The sequence below is a fragment of the Ictalurus furcatus genome, chromosome 6 (assembly GCF_023375685.1).
Source record: "Ictalurus furcatus strain D&B chromosome 6, Billie_1.0, whole genome shotgun sequence".
NCBI lineage: Eukaryota > Metazoa > Chordata > Actinopteri > Siluriformes > Ictaluridae > Ictalurus > Ictalurus furcatus.
In genome coordinates this window covers 8,847,896-8,863,471 of record NC_071260.1, presented here as the reverse complement: position 1 = coordinate 8,863,471, position 15,576 = coordinate 8,847,896, and the positions used below count along the sequence as shown (strand labels likewise).

General features: G+C 41.5%; 1 protein-coding gene across 1 annotated transcript in view; it reads left to right on the top strand.

Annotated features, from left to right (window-relative positions):
- dnah7 (dynein, axonemal, heavy chain 7) overlaps positions 1–15,576 on the top strand; it is a 134,330-nt gene that overhangs the window by 50,127 nt on the left and 68,627 nt on the right. Inside the window, exon 32 of the mRNA XM_053627875.1 lies at positions 5,759–5,908. Coding sequence (XP_053483850.1) covers positions 5,759–5,908 — 150 coding nt within the window. The remainder of the gene's footprint in view (positions 1–5,758; positions 5,909–15,576) is intronic.

Below are 15,576 nucleotides of genomic sequence, written 5' to 3'. Positions count from 1 at the left end.
TGTAATGACAGAAAATGTGCTAAGTTATAAATAAATAATTGAATATAAAAAATAGACATAATAAATTCATAAAATATAAATGAAATGAGAAATAATGTTTAATTACTATGGGTTACATTTAATATCAATTTGAATATATTAGTAGGTTATTTCTTTAGAAGGCTATTAGCCTTCTTTTTCCTAATATGGATCATTTTTATATTCATCTACTTTTTTATTAGGACTCTTTATTGTTTAAGATATTTAAAAATAAATATTTTATGCTTGTTCATTTATCAATTAACCAACAGTATCCGTCATTGCTATTATTTTAATTCAATTAAAAGTGACCTCCTGATTAAAGCTTAAACAAAAAAAAGATTGGTATCTGGATTGGTATTGGTCAATCAAGATGACAAGAAATCGGTATTGGCTGTAAAAATCCTGATCGGAGCATCAGTAATGAACACCATTAAACTAAAGCGCTTTGCATCTGGCGGGTAAATGAATTCACCCAATGACATTCTATATGAGATTATTTAGATATATACACAATTTACACAGAGCGGTTTGAGAACTGGCTTTGGAGAATTTGGAAAATGGCTAATAGTGTAGCTTTAAATATATTTAAGAGGAGCAGACTTCAAAGACTGAACATTGAGGTTTTTTGTATTTGTTTACAAGGTGGAACAGGTTAACAGTTGTTTTTTGCATACAGCCTGTAAAATTAACTGAAAATATTCAATTTAGATTATCAGAAGGTAAATTAATTTGTCATGGCTCACACTATATTCCTAAATTCTGTCATAATTGTCAAGCTCAAGTTTTCTCATGCCTACTTGTGCATTATATTGTGGCACATTAACATTACCATCTCTTAAAAAAAAAAAAAAAAAGTCAACTTCAACCATGCTCCTAAATTTTTTACTGTGCTCCTAAATTTTTAAAATAATAGCACAAGTGCTCCTCAAAAATTGTTACCGTAGAGCCCTGATGAAATGACCATTGCAAAATGGAGATGCTACTGTTTCATTGACTGTTTACATGCACATCAATATTCCGAAATTAATCAGAATTTGGCAATATTCTAATCAGTATTATGTCATGTTGTAAACACCGTAATCTGATTGCCCAATTCAGATTAAGACAATATTCTGATTCCCACCCCTGGTATATGCCTGTTTTAATTGGAAATGCGTTGCATGTAAACACCTTATTCAGAAAATCCACTGAAAGGAGATATATGTGCATGCTCAGTCCACAAGGAATTGTGGTTGCTAACAGATGCTTAGCTGCAAGCTAGGTATTTAGGAATGGCAACTCAGACATACTTACAACAACCATGTATACCGTATACAATATTCCAATGCCTGTACGCATATAAACATTGTATTCGTTATTGTTCTCAGCTGCCAGCACTTAGCACTGATTATGTTTGGGATATATACCGCTCGCTTCCCTGTACATCTCGCGGAGTATTAGATATAGTATAGTATAATAGTAGATTGTCCATGTTACGTACCTTGAAAGATTTAGTTAGTTTACCACGATAGATTAGTTCATTTAGACCACGCTAGTATTTCCGCTCCCAGTTCCCTGTCATATCTTTATGTTTCCTGTTTTGTGTTTTGACCCTGTTTTCTGTGACCGCGACATCGATTCCTGATTTGCCCCATTTATGCCTGTTTGCCGATCGCCCGACCCACTGCCTGCTTTTGACTACGCATCTGTTTCACGATTTGGATTTATCTGCCTGTCTCCTTTAAATATGAACGTCTTTACCTGCACCTGCTTGCGTATTCTACTCCCTTACGTCTCAGGACGTAACAGCATGTAAATGTAGTCTCTGTTGTAGAGGTGTAATGCAATGCCATGATCTGTATCTGCTTATTACTCCAAGTATACATATCTGTATTTAAATCTGATGTGAGTGTGGCGTAAACCAGACTTATTATTATTATTATTATTATTATTATTATTATTATTATTATTTTAATGAACCCTACCACAGCACGTTCGCCTCACAACTCCAGGGTCCGGGGTTCGAGTCCCGCCGGAGCCATGTGTGTGCGGAGTTTGCATGTTCTCCCCGTGCTGCGGGGGCTTCCTCCAGGTACTCCGGTTTCCTCCCCCAGTCCAAAGACATGCATGGTAGGCTGATTGGCATGTCTAAAGTGTCCGTAGTGTATGAATGGGTGTGTGTGTGTGTATGTGGTTGTGCCCTGCGATGGACTAGCACCCTGATGCTTCCTGGGATAGGCTCCAGGTTCCCCGTGACCCTGAAAAGGAATAAGTGGTAGAAGATGGATGGATGGATGGAACCCTACCACTACACACCAACAGTGGAAAACTCAGGGAAATATGCAGTGTTAGAAATACCAGCACTACCAGTATGGCTTGTGAATTCTGGCTCTGACAGTTCCTCGGCCTCATCTGTCACTTGAATTCATAATTGGTCAGTTAGAATTGTGTTCAGGAATTATTATTTTTATTATTGTTTCTACTTGCCCACGATGTCTTTTAATGAATTTTTTGGTTTTATTTCCCAAAATATACAGTATATAAAAAAAATAATAAACAAACTAGAGGTCTGAATTAAACCCCCATGACACTGACCAGGCAGTTACTAAGCATGATTGAACACTGTATAATATGATCATGAACTTGATCTTTGTGCACCTTCTTTTTGTATATGTATTTATCGCTGGTTTTAACACATTATCTGATCATTCTGAATAATTAATTCAGTTTCTGTAGCAAGCCAACAGTTCCTTGTATATAGCCCTAGTGTTGCCCAACATCCTGACGGTGTGCACAGACAAAAAATGTCTTGTTCTTATCAGACCACACCGCATGACTCCAATTGCAGTTCTAATGAGGACTGAAGAAGGTCCGGTTTTGTGCGTTGTCTCCAGGAAGTATACAACACTTTCAGACAGTTTTATGTTGGTGGAATCAACTGATGTATGAAAGCTGTGTAAAACCTCTTTACCTCCCTCACAATACTTCTTGCTGTTTGGATGGGTGCATGTAGTATGCTCATGTTGATGGAGGGTGATGGTGATGAATGCCAATCTATCCATCCATCCATCCATCCATCCATTTTCTATACCGCATTTTCTTCAGGGTTGCGGGGAACCAAGGAGCATCGGGCACAAGGCAGGGTATACACTGGACAGGGTACCAATCCATCACAGGGCACAGTCACATACATATTCACACACCCATTCATACACTACAGACACTTTGGACATGCCAGTCAGCCTACCATGCATGTCTTTGGACTGGGGGAGGAAACCGGAGTACCCGTAGGAAACCCCTGCAGCACGGAGAGAACATGCAAACTCCGCGCACACACAGGGCAGTGGCGGGAATCGAACCCGAAACCCTGGCAGTGTGAGGCGAACATCAGATTTAAATTGAAATACAGATATGAATTTCATTGCCATGAGTGCCAATGAAGTTGGCAAATTAACATCTATTGTTTGAGTGGAAAATTTTAATTGCATATAAGTTTTATTTTATACAATGTTTTCCGCCCATTTAACTAATGAGTGCCAATAATTTCAACACTGCACCAGCTGCATCAAGTGTTTTGGTTTGGTAAACTATATGTACTAAAAATAGAACTCTTTCCCTTAGTTTATCAAACCGATGTTGAAATACTATACATGCATTCTGTAAAGATTTTAGGCAAAATCTATAAGATTTGTATAAGATTTCAGGCAAAAATATTATATGCACTGCAGCTAGAGATATTATCCTCATCTGTATAACAGAAGAGTGCCCGTATAACCATTTCTGTATTCTTTACCACATTATCATTGTTTACACATCAGTCTTGTCACATATTTAATTCAAAATAAACCACTATGCCCAGAAATAAAAGCTGACATCAATAATACCATGACCTAATGAGTAAGGAATGTTTGTTCAGACCTGTACATCCAAGTGTGTGTGAGAGAGATCATATCTCAAATAATCAGCCATGTTGTAAATTTTATCCATACCTTTTCACTCAAACTGAGCTTTCAAATAGCTACATTTCTCAAATAGCTGTGAATAGGTGTAGGCAGGCTGAGGATCCACACTTCCTATCTCAGCCTCCACCTCAAAAGGAATTTTGAGAACGAGCCAAAGTAGTACAAGCGGTATAACCCACATGTCACGAGACATAAATTGCAGATTTAGTACATGAATCTCAAGCAGAGCTGCTTGCTTGAAGTTGCCCCACTTGGAAGTCGAGTTCACAGCTCTAAAATTCAGGAAGTATTAACAAATAAGAGAGGAGAACCTAAATATTTCAAAAGGTGGCCACAGTAGCTTTCATAATAATTATGTAGTTCATGTTATTTTGTTGATAGTTCACATAAAGAAAGTCTGGAGATCTTCTATTTCCACTTGACTTAAAAAGACCATTTTCCTCTAAGTGCATTTTAAATATTGGGTCCCTGTAAACTCAAACACTAAATATTCAAGTAAGGTTAACCCTTCACTGATCTAAGGTATTATAGTTTGCTGGTGTAATTTATTTGTGGAAAACCAAAATGACCAAAAATAGTTTTAGTTTGAGGTCCTACTTGTGTGAAGGAAACACAAAGGAAGCTGGGAGATAAGTCATGATAATTGACATAAAAATATATGGTAATTGTGTTCAATAATCCACCAGTCTCCGTAGTCTGATGAAAATAACACAGGGCTGAGTGTGGAGCTTGAAGGAACTACATTTCCAATGTCTAAAAATGAACCTTTCCACCAGTGTTTGTCAGAACACTGTTTTATTCTTCTTCTTCATCTTCCACATGAGAGTCTATGGTGGCCCATAGAATGCTTCATACACCTTTATGAAATTTGGCACAGTGATTGAGCACAGTTTCAGCTACCTTAACAGTACTTTGAGTGTACGACTCTCAAGCCCTCTAGCACCACCAATAGGGCAAAGTTGGACATATGTTTACAATGATAATTCAACACAGTGTTGTAGAAACATGATTCCGCTTTCCTCTGATTATTTGGGTCAAGTCAAGTTCAACCACAATGTTACCATAATGTTCATTTCTGCTATATTGGATTTTCCACCATTTTGAATCCTCCCCCCACCCCACCATTTTGAACCCCCCCCCCCCCCAATAACCCAATTTTTTTCACTTCTTGTTCTGCAAATTTGGTGAGGGATATTGCCCAGTAGTGATGCCGGATGTTTTCATGTCTTGCAATTTTCTGTTCATTAGACTTCTTCCTTGTTTGATGGATAGTATGCAATTACCTAAGAACATTCTCATTGTTAGCCTTCAGCAAGAACAAAGAAAAAACAAATATATAAATTAATATATGTGTTTTTTGTGGGCTAACAGCATTTGTACCAATCACACAGCATAATGAGGACCAGAGCACATAGAAGATTATGTGTAAACAGCATATTCAGACCAAAGATGTTTGTATAAATAAATAATAAACACAAACTTATCTTCAGTACAAATTTCATTCAGGAAGACTGGATGACGTTAGTTTTTGGAGATTATAGATATAGACTATAATTTACATGATCATGTAGGAGATTGAATGTCATTTGGACTTTGGAATGATAAAACCCTTTAAGTGGAAAACTTAAATTATTTGTTATGATGATTCCAAATTATTGGGTGGAAAACAGCAGACACAATTGTTCACAAACTCCCAAGATGTAAATGGTAACATATTCTAACTGCATACTAAATAAAATGCACATAATATTAATAATGTTCTGGTAATAACATTAATATTTTTTTCTCCTATGCAGGGCCTGATGGATGAGAACAAGGTTCAGATCACTGTTATTAACCCCAAGTCTATAACCATGGGTCAGTTGTATGGTCAGTTTGACCCTGTCTCTCATGAGTGGTCAGATGGCATACTTGCTGTGACCTACAGAGCCTTTGCCACCTCTCAGGTATTCTGTTATAGTGGTTTACAGTGCATCCGGAAAGTATTCACAGCGCTTCACTTTTTCCACATTTTGTTATGTTACAGCCTTATTCCAAAATGTATACAATTTATTATTTTCTACAAACAATACCCCATAATGACAACTTGAAAGAAGTTTGTTTGAAATCTTTGCAAATTTATTAAAAAATAAAAAACAAAAAAGGCACATGTACATAAGTATTACAGCCTTTGCCATGACACTCAAAATTCAGCTCAGGTGCATCCTGTTTCCACTGATCATCCTTAATATGTTTCTACAACTTAATTGGAGCACACCTGTGGTAAATTCAATTGATTGGACATGATTTGGAAAGGCACACACCTGTCTATATAAGGTCCCACAGTTAACAATGCATGTCAGAGCAAAAACCAAGCCATGAAGTCCAAGGAAGTGTTGTCGACCTCCGGGACAGGATTGTATCGAGGCACAGAACTGGGGAAGGGTACAGAATCATTTCTGCAGCATTGAAGGTCCCAATGAGCACAGTGGCCTCCATCATCCATAAATGGAAGAAGTTTGGAACCACCAGGACTCTTCCTAGAGCTGGCCGCCCGGCTAAACTGAGCGATCGGGGGAGAAGGGCCTTAGTCAGGGAGGTGACCAAAAACCTGATGGTCACTCTGACAGAGCTCCAGTGTGTCTCTGTGGAGAGAGGAGAACCTTCCAGAAGAACAACCATCCCTGCAGCACTCCACCAATCAGGCCTGTATGGTAGAGTGGCCAGACGGAAGCCACTCCTCAGTAAAAGGCACATTACAGCCCGCCTGGAGTTTGCCAAAAGGCACCTGAAAGATTCTTGCACCAAGACCAGGACAAAGATTGAACTATTTGGCCTGAATGGCAAGCATCATGTCTGGAGGAAACCAGGCACCAGTCATCACCTGGCCAATACCATCCCTACAGTGAAGCATCATGGTGGCAGCATGATGCTGCCACCACGATGCTGCTATGGGGATGTTTTTCAACAGCAGGAACTGGGAGACTAGTCAGGACCGAGGGAAAGATGAATGTAGCAATGTACAGAGACATCCTTGATGAAAACCTGCTCCGGAGCGCTCTGGACCTCAGACTGGGGCACAGGTACATCTTCCAACAGGACAATGACCTTAAGCACACAGCCAAGATAACAAAGGAGTGGCTACAGGACAACTCTGTGAATGTCCTTGAGTGGCCCAGCCAGAGCCCAGACTTGAACCCGATTGCACATCTCTGGAGAGGTCTGAAAATGGCTGTGCACCGACGCTCCCCTTCCAACTTGATGGAGCTTGAGCGGTCCTGCAAAGAAGAATGGGAGAAACTGCCCAAAAATAGGTGTGCCAAGCTTGTAGCATCATACTCAAAAAGACTTGAGGCTGTAATTGGTGCCAAAGGTGCTTCAACAAAGTATTGAGCAAAGGCTGTGAATACTTATGTACATGTGCTTTTTTTTTTGTTTTTTTAAGATTTCAAACAAACTTCTTTCACGTTGTCATTATGGGGTATTGTTTGTAGAATTTTGAGGAAAATAATGAATTTAATCCATTTTAGAATAAAGCTGTAACATAACAAAATGTGGAAAAAGTGAAGCGCTGTGAATACCTTCCGGATGCACTGTACATGATTGAAATGTGCACTTCAATTTCCTTTGCATAAAGAAGGCAGTAAGGTCACGAAAAAGCCCAGAAAGGAGGCAAAATACAGTCCCCTCCAAAACTACTGGAACCACAAGGCCAATTAATTTGTTTGTGCTATAAACCAAAGACATTTGGGAGTGATATGAGGTGAGAAATCATATTCATATGAAAAGATGGATATGAGATGAGAGATTAGGTTTCAGCTTTTATTTACGTCTAAATGCGTTAATGTTGTCCCCCTATCTATATAGAGGAGAAATAAGTCACAAGCCTGACGGTCGGTGTTACTTCCACGAGAGCTTAACTCGAATGAAAAATTACCGCTTTTCCTAAAGGTATATGGGCGGAGACTAAAGCAATCGAACCCAGAGTACAGGATTCAGACCATCCTAATAGATGACTGATCAGCATTATACTCACTTGAATCATCAATGTATTAACACATTAAAATGGAACAACAGCAAAAAATGAACACACTCTTAACTCTTTTTTTTAAACATTTGACTATTTAACTTAACACATTTCAACTTGTCACACTCTCCCTTACAAAATAAATGTCGTCTCAACATTAAATCAATCCAACAATTGTCCTTTCAACAGTCTCTCAAGAACCTGACACTGGAAATCCTCTTCTGTAAGGTGGTACTTAGGTGAAAGATCACAGTTCAAATATGTCAACAGTCCATATTCACAGTCCATATCTGTTGACTGGCTACTGTATAAACAGTCCATAAAGAGTCTTTGCACATACTCCTGATCAACAGTCCATCGGTTTCAATGATCTGTGCAGTCTACAAATTCAAAGTTCATTTCAACAGCCCATGAAAACAGTCTATGAAAACAGTCCATTAGTAGTTCATGGTTCTATTTCAGTATGTCACATCTGTAAACTCATGTTTGCTGGAGTCCATACATACAGGGTGGCTGAAGGTAGTATGGCTGCAAGGGTGGCAACCATGGGACCAGTCCTGGTGCAGGGTAGAAAGGCAATAACTGCAGCTGTGTTGGATACTATAGCAGGACAGAGTACCCAGCTGATTGTAGGTGATGCACCTTGGCGGGTGTCTCGCTCTCTGTGGTAGCTGGTAGGTCGGCTCCGCATGTTCAGCAGCACTGGATGCAGGAGAGGCATCTGGTGAATCAGGCAGATTCTCAGCAGGTACGTTCATCTCCTCATCCGGCACGTTTTCAGGTGTGATGAGCTCTTCTGGCTGATCTCCAATGAGAGGCTGGGTTGGCATGGCAACAGGGACTGCTAGTTCAACTCTCTGTTCTACTGGTTCAGGCTCATGTTCAGGATGTCTCTCTTGCTTAACATGTCTCTCAGTAGTTACTGCTGGTGGTGTGGGGACCTGAATTGGCTCATAATGAAGGTCATATTCATCTCCACTGGCTTCATATGAGTCTTCTGGCTGACACACATGCATGTGCCTTCTTTTCTGTTTACTTTTGTCATTTTTAATTACTTCAAGCTGTGTCTCAAAAGGTAAGTGATCACAGGACATGAGCAGGTTTCTATGCAGGACCCTGAAACGTCCCTTACCCTTTTCTGGTCTCACTTCATAGATCGGCAGATCAGATCCCATTTGTCTCACCACCGTGTGAACTGTATTTTCCCAGTAGTCACGGAGTTTACCTGGTCCTCCTCTTGGTGTCAGGTTTTTGATCAGGACCCGCTCACCAGGCTGTAGCACTGAACTCCTCACTTTGGTATCGTAATACCTTTTACTCCTCTCAGCAGCTTTCTGAGCATTCTCATTTGCAATGGCATATGCTTCCTCCATACCCCGTTTCCATTTCTCCACATAATCTGGTTGACTGGATCCTGACTCTGTGTACAGTCTGAACAGCAGGTCACCTGGAAGCCTAGGTGATCTCCCAAACAGCAGATAAAATGGTGATTTACCTGTCACTTCACGACAGGTACAGTTATAGGCATACCCCAGTTTGTTCAGAGACTCTTTCCAGTTCGATTTTTGTGTTTCAGTCAGCATCTTAAGCATTTGCAACAATGTCCTGTTCATCCGCTCCACTTGACCATTCCCCATTGGGTGATATGGTGTTGTTCTGGACCCGGCCATGTCACTGAGTTTCTTTAAGTGAGTGAACAACTGATTTTCAAACTCTCCCCCTAGGTCATGATGAATGCGGGAGGGAAACCCAAACTTGAGAGCAAAGTCATTGAAGATGAGGTTTGCAGCAGTTTTCCCTGACATTGACGTGGTGGCATATGCTTGAACAAAACGGGTGAAATGGTCAACAATGACAAGGATGTACTCGTATCCACCTTTGCATCAGTCAAGGTGGATACGAGCTTTTGTCACATAGTGCTCAATGTCAGATTGCATATAGGGCCAAAAGAAGCGTTCACGTACTAGAGATACTGTGCGGTCGGCACCTTGGTGTCCCATGTTATTGTGCAGCTCTTCCAGTACTTTTCCTTTGTACTGTTCTGGTAGGACCAACTGTTTGTGGGCTTTGGTTTTCCTGTACAGAATGCCGTCACTGTCTACTGTCAGCTTTTCCCATTCTCTAAACAGGCATTTTGTCTTTGGGCTGAATGTCTTTAGCTCTCTAGCTAGCAGTTTGGAGCCTAACAGTTTAGTATCTAGCACAGGACAGATGCATGGGTCCGATCTTTGTGTATCTCTTAACTTATCTTTTGATATAGGACTGACTGATGCAGTGGTTATCTCACTTTCGGTGGAGATTGACATACATACGGCTGAAAATGGCAGGCTCGCTTCTTGAACCTCAACGGCTTGAATGGTGGCAGCTATGGCGTCAGGTGGCATCTCCTCAGAACATTCTCTCATCAGTGACTCTGCATCCAGTGGCATCCTTGACAAAGCATCTGCGTCACTGTTCTGTTTCCCTGGTCTGTACTTTATTGTGAAGTGAAAATCAGCCAACTCTGCAACCCACCTGGAAGTGGTTGCATTCAGTTTTGCAGTGGACAGGACATACGTGAGCAGGTTGTTGTCACTATACACAGTGAAGGTTGGAGCATAGTACAAATAATCCCGGAACTTGTCAGTGACTGCCCATTTTAAAGTTAGAAATTGTAACTTGCCTGCATGATAGGGGTAGTTCTTCTCAGCTGCTGTCAACGGGCGGGAGCCATAGGCAATGACTCTGTTTGCCATCTTGTTTTTGATACAGTAGTGCTCCCAAGCCTTGATGTGATGCGTCAGTGTGTACTATGAATGGCTGAGTGAAATCAGGGAACCCTAACACTGGTGGATGGAGCAAACAGTCAATTAGCTGTTCAAGTGCCTGCTGGTGCTGGTCGGTCCACGTGATTGGCTTGTTTGAGGGCATAACATGAGTCATTTTCTTTGTTTTTGGTTTTCTTGTGTTTTCAGGGACCTCATTTGAATCTGCTTTCAAGAGATCATACAGGCAATTGGCCTTTCTGGAAAAGTCTTTAATGTACTGCCTGTAGTAGGTGAGTAACCCAAGCATTTTTCTGAGTTGGCCCACATTCTGTGGTCTGATGAGTTTCAAGGCCCTCATTGCTTCAAAATCTGCTGGATCAACTCTACTTTCCTCTGCAGAGACTATTCTCCCCAAATAACGGACTTCAGATTTAAAGAGGTCCCACTTACTTGGTTTGAGTTTGATGCCATACTCTCCGAGGCGTTTCAACACTTTTCGCACATCCTCCACATGATTTTCAAAGCTTTTGCTGAAGACCAGTGTGTCGTCCAGATAAGGGATGCAGATGTCATCCCAGAGCCCTTCCAAACATTCCTCCATACAGCATTGGAAAGCAGAAGGGGCATACCGAAAGGGATGCGTATCCACTCATAGAGTCCCCATTGAGTAACAAAAGCTGTCATTGGTCTGCTCTCTTCAGAAGTAAATCCCTGGTGGTAAGCTTTTCCCTGGTCTAGAAGAGAGAACCAGGAATTACCACCCAAACTGTCCATGATGTCTTGGACCCTAGGGATGGGCTGGTGGTCAGAATGGGTCTTACTGTTCAAGTCTCTGTAATCTATACACAACCGAAGGGTGCCATCTTTTTTTCTCACACACACAACAGGTGAAGAATACAACGAGTTCGACTTCCTAACCCAGCCCTGTGCTATTAGGTCATGTAGGTAACCTTTCATCCCCTGGTACAGTGGCCTGGGTACTGACATGTATGTGCGTTTGACTGGTTCTGGGTCTTTAAGAGAGATGGCCATTTGCAATCTTTCAATATAGCCAATATCATTGTCTGATCTTGATAAGGAATGACACTCTTCTCTGAGCATTTGTCTAACTATCTGTCTCTGTTCTTCTTTCAAGTAACTTACATCTACAGGTGGATCCCACTGTTCACTACCATTACATGGGCCTGGATGCTGGTGTGGTTCATGGTGGCTGGTGTTAAAGCCTTTTAAAAAATCTGGGCAGGTAACACAGTCATTACGGTTTGTACTGTGCCAATTACAGTGTGCCCTGGCAAAACAATGTCATGGTCAGTTGGGTTAGAAATATCAACAGTGATGACTGGAAAAACTCTCTGACTAGTGTATCATAGAACTCAAGATCATCTGGCCACTGGGGGTTCAGGTCTGGCTGAAACAACATGGTCATGCCATCTTTAAAAGGCTGGGCAGCTTCACGACACTCAATCTGAATGCTACTGTGTTTTGGTACTGCACCCATCTCTTTCTTTGTTTTCACTGCATACTCATCTACCTGTTCTGCACCAACAGCCTGTATGAAAGCTCTCACCTTATTTCTTTTGAGACTTGGGAAAGATTTCTTCACAGTACTGTACTGTTTGCTCTTATCAGTCTTTGCCAAGATGTGCTCGATGACATTAAAACCTATGATGGGACAGTGACACCCTTTCATCACAAGCATTAGAATCAGCAGTTCATTGGCTTGGTTAGTTTCTGAGGCGAGCCGGAAGGATGTCTCAATCCATCCCAGGTAAGGCATTTCATTTCCATTTGCTGCAGTCAATGTGAGGTCAGGTGAGTCCAGGATTTCTGAAACATCTCTCGGTCTGAAGCTCAGTAAGTATTCCTGTTTCCATTTTTCATCAATGACTGACACCTGGGACCCTGTGTCCCATAAAGCTTGGAGTTGGTGACCATTCAGATAGCATTCAACAAAACACTGTCTGCCAACTAGTGAGGTGATTGAGGTGAGGTCATTGCTTCAGCTCCTTTGCTGAATCTTTCTTGCCACAATTTGCACAGTTATGGGACGTTCCACTAGCTATGGTTAACACTCGTCCCTCAGTGGTAACCCTCTCTCGTTTAAAGGAGCCTCTCTTGATGGTCTAACTTCTCTGATTTTGCACCCAGCTTGGAAATGTTCTCCACTCCCACATCGGTAGCAGTGCGTACAACGTTCATTGGATCTGGTCTGCTGGCAGACAAAGCACCTCCTTCGGATGTGAGCAAAGTAGTTCGTGTACAGGTGAGGGGCATACTGGGGCTGTGTTGGGGCCAGGGCTTGGGACTGGCTCTGGCTGCTATAATACCGCTCGTGGGAAACTGGCTGGGGGTCTCTGCCTGACATCCTCGCTGAAGGTGGCCCATAGGACTGGGGCTGAAACATAGGCTGTTGTAGTGTGTCCTTAATCTGAGCTATTTCTGCACTAAGACCCTTAAGAGAAGCAACACCTGTCTTAAGTTCTGCTAACTCAGTCATCAATTCAGGTGGTACCTTAGCTCTAGCTTCTTTCATGGAGCACTTTGTAGGTGGTGGATCCTCTGATTGGACCACACTTACACTTATAGCTGGCTACGGGGTGCTATACCTCTTTTTATTTCTTCGTTCTCCCTCATTTGCACATACAGTGTTTAACCTCTAACAAAAGCTCATCTGAGGTTTCAGTATCTAGCAGAAGGGGCTGCATGTCTATCCTGATACTGTCATTCTGGAGACCAGTAAGCACTGTGTGTAGACTCATATGCTGGACTAGAGCTGGCTCATACTTAAGCCGTGATTCTGACTCTTGGGATGCAAATAATACTTTCTGTCTTAGATCTAAGACCCGCATTACAAAGCTTTGGGGTGTCTCCTTGCTATGCTGTGCTTCTGAAGCTAGCTGTTTGTAGAGCTCGGTGGTGCTCTTTTCCTGGAAGTGGGAACGCAGAATGCACCTCATTGCGGGAAGAGTCTACAAGCTGCTGTGTAGCTGCAAGCCTGGAGAAATATCACCGCTGATCTCTGATCACAGCATCCATAATCTCTATTTCAGGATAACCTCTGTTTAGTCCATTCTCAATCTGATGAGCAAGGCTGGAAAATGTCAGTTTATCTCTCTGGCCAGGTTTGCCTATTTGTCCAGAGATTTTGAAATCTTTGCGCCAGTGTGGGCTTGGCTGCTGCTGGGCATTGGCTGAAGATTTGGTGTTTATTGGAGAGCCTGCAGTAGCTTGGTGCACAGAACTATTAACAGAAGCATTGACCGTAGTAGTCTGCATGACTCCAAATTTTTGCTGTTCACTTGCAATACTCAGTTCATCCATTTATTTCTGTGTCACTGTCTCCTGAATGTCATGTTCAGTGTGTGCCCTTTCACTATTGATGCCACTTAACATATCTGCAATTTTGTCTTTCAGTAGTAATAACTCTGACATCCCGTTGTCGTCTTGCTCTGCCACTTCCTCTCTTTTAAGGTGCTTTAGAATGTGAGTCACCAATGAGATGTGTGATTTTCCTTTAACATCTGCTCTTTGTACGCCTGATATCTTCAAAAAGTCACAGATTCACAGTAATTTGTCTCTATTTAGGGTGTGCAACATTTCTCCTACCTCTTCCTGTAGCTCTTCCAGGGCTGACATGTTGACAGTGCAGGGGCCTTTAACCATGTAGGAGTTGATTCTGAACTGGTGGGTCTCTACTGTCCCCGATGATCTCTAACTGGCCTCAGGAAATGTGTACTTGACCACCAACTTCCAGCCGTCCTTAAACAGCAACACATGCCTCGCTGCAGCCTGCCTGGGTGTAGTATGGGGGATTTAGCTGGTGCAGAATTCAATGTACAGGCTATGGCACTGGACATCTGAGCAGCAATCCCAGCGGTGCCTCCAAAATGTTGTCCCCCTATCTATATAGAGGAGAAATAAGTCACAAGTAAGACGGTCGGTGCTACTTCCATGAGAGCTTTACTCGAATGGAAAATTACTGCTTTTCCTCCAGGTATATGGGCAGAGACTAAAGCAATCGATCCCAGAGTGCAGGATTCAGACCATCCTAATAGATGACCGATCAGCGTTATACTCATTTGAATCATCATGTATTAACACATTAAAATGGAACAACAGCGAAAAATAAACACTCTTTTAACTCTTTTTTTTTTTAAACCATTTGACTATTTAACTTAACACATTTCAACTTGTCACATTAAGCAACATAAAACATTGAACCGTTTGTATCATACCCAATTTTTCTGCAGGCAAAAGTATAGGAACTGATAAGTCTTGAAGTAAATTAAAGTAAATAACACTTAATATTTGGTTGCATATCCCTTGCTCACAATAACTGCATCAAGCCTGCAACTCATCGACAATTGTTGATTTCTTCTTTTGCGATGCTTTTCCAGGCTTTTACCACAGCTTCTTTCACTTGTTTGTTTGTCCCTCTCCCTTCAGTCTTCTCTTCAGGAGGTGAAATGATGCTCAGTTGGGTTAAGGTCTGGTGATTGACTTGGCCAGTCTAAACCCTTCCACTTTTTCCCCCTGATAAAGTCATTTGTTGAGTTGGTTGTATGTTTTGGATCATTGTCTTGCTGCATGATAAAGTTCCTCCCAATTAATTTGGATACATTTCTCTGTAAATTGGTAGAAAAATGTTCCTGTAAACTTCTGAATTCATTCTGCTTCCACAGTCATAAGTTACATCATAAATAAAGATTAGTGAGTCTGTTCCAGAAGCAGCCATGCAAGCCCAAGCCATGACACTACCTCCACCATGTTTTACAGATGAGCTTGTATGTTTTGTATCATGAGCAAATCCTTTCTTTCTCCACACTTTGGCCTTTACATTAATTTGGTAGAGGTTAATCTT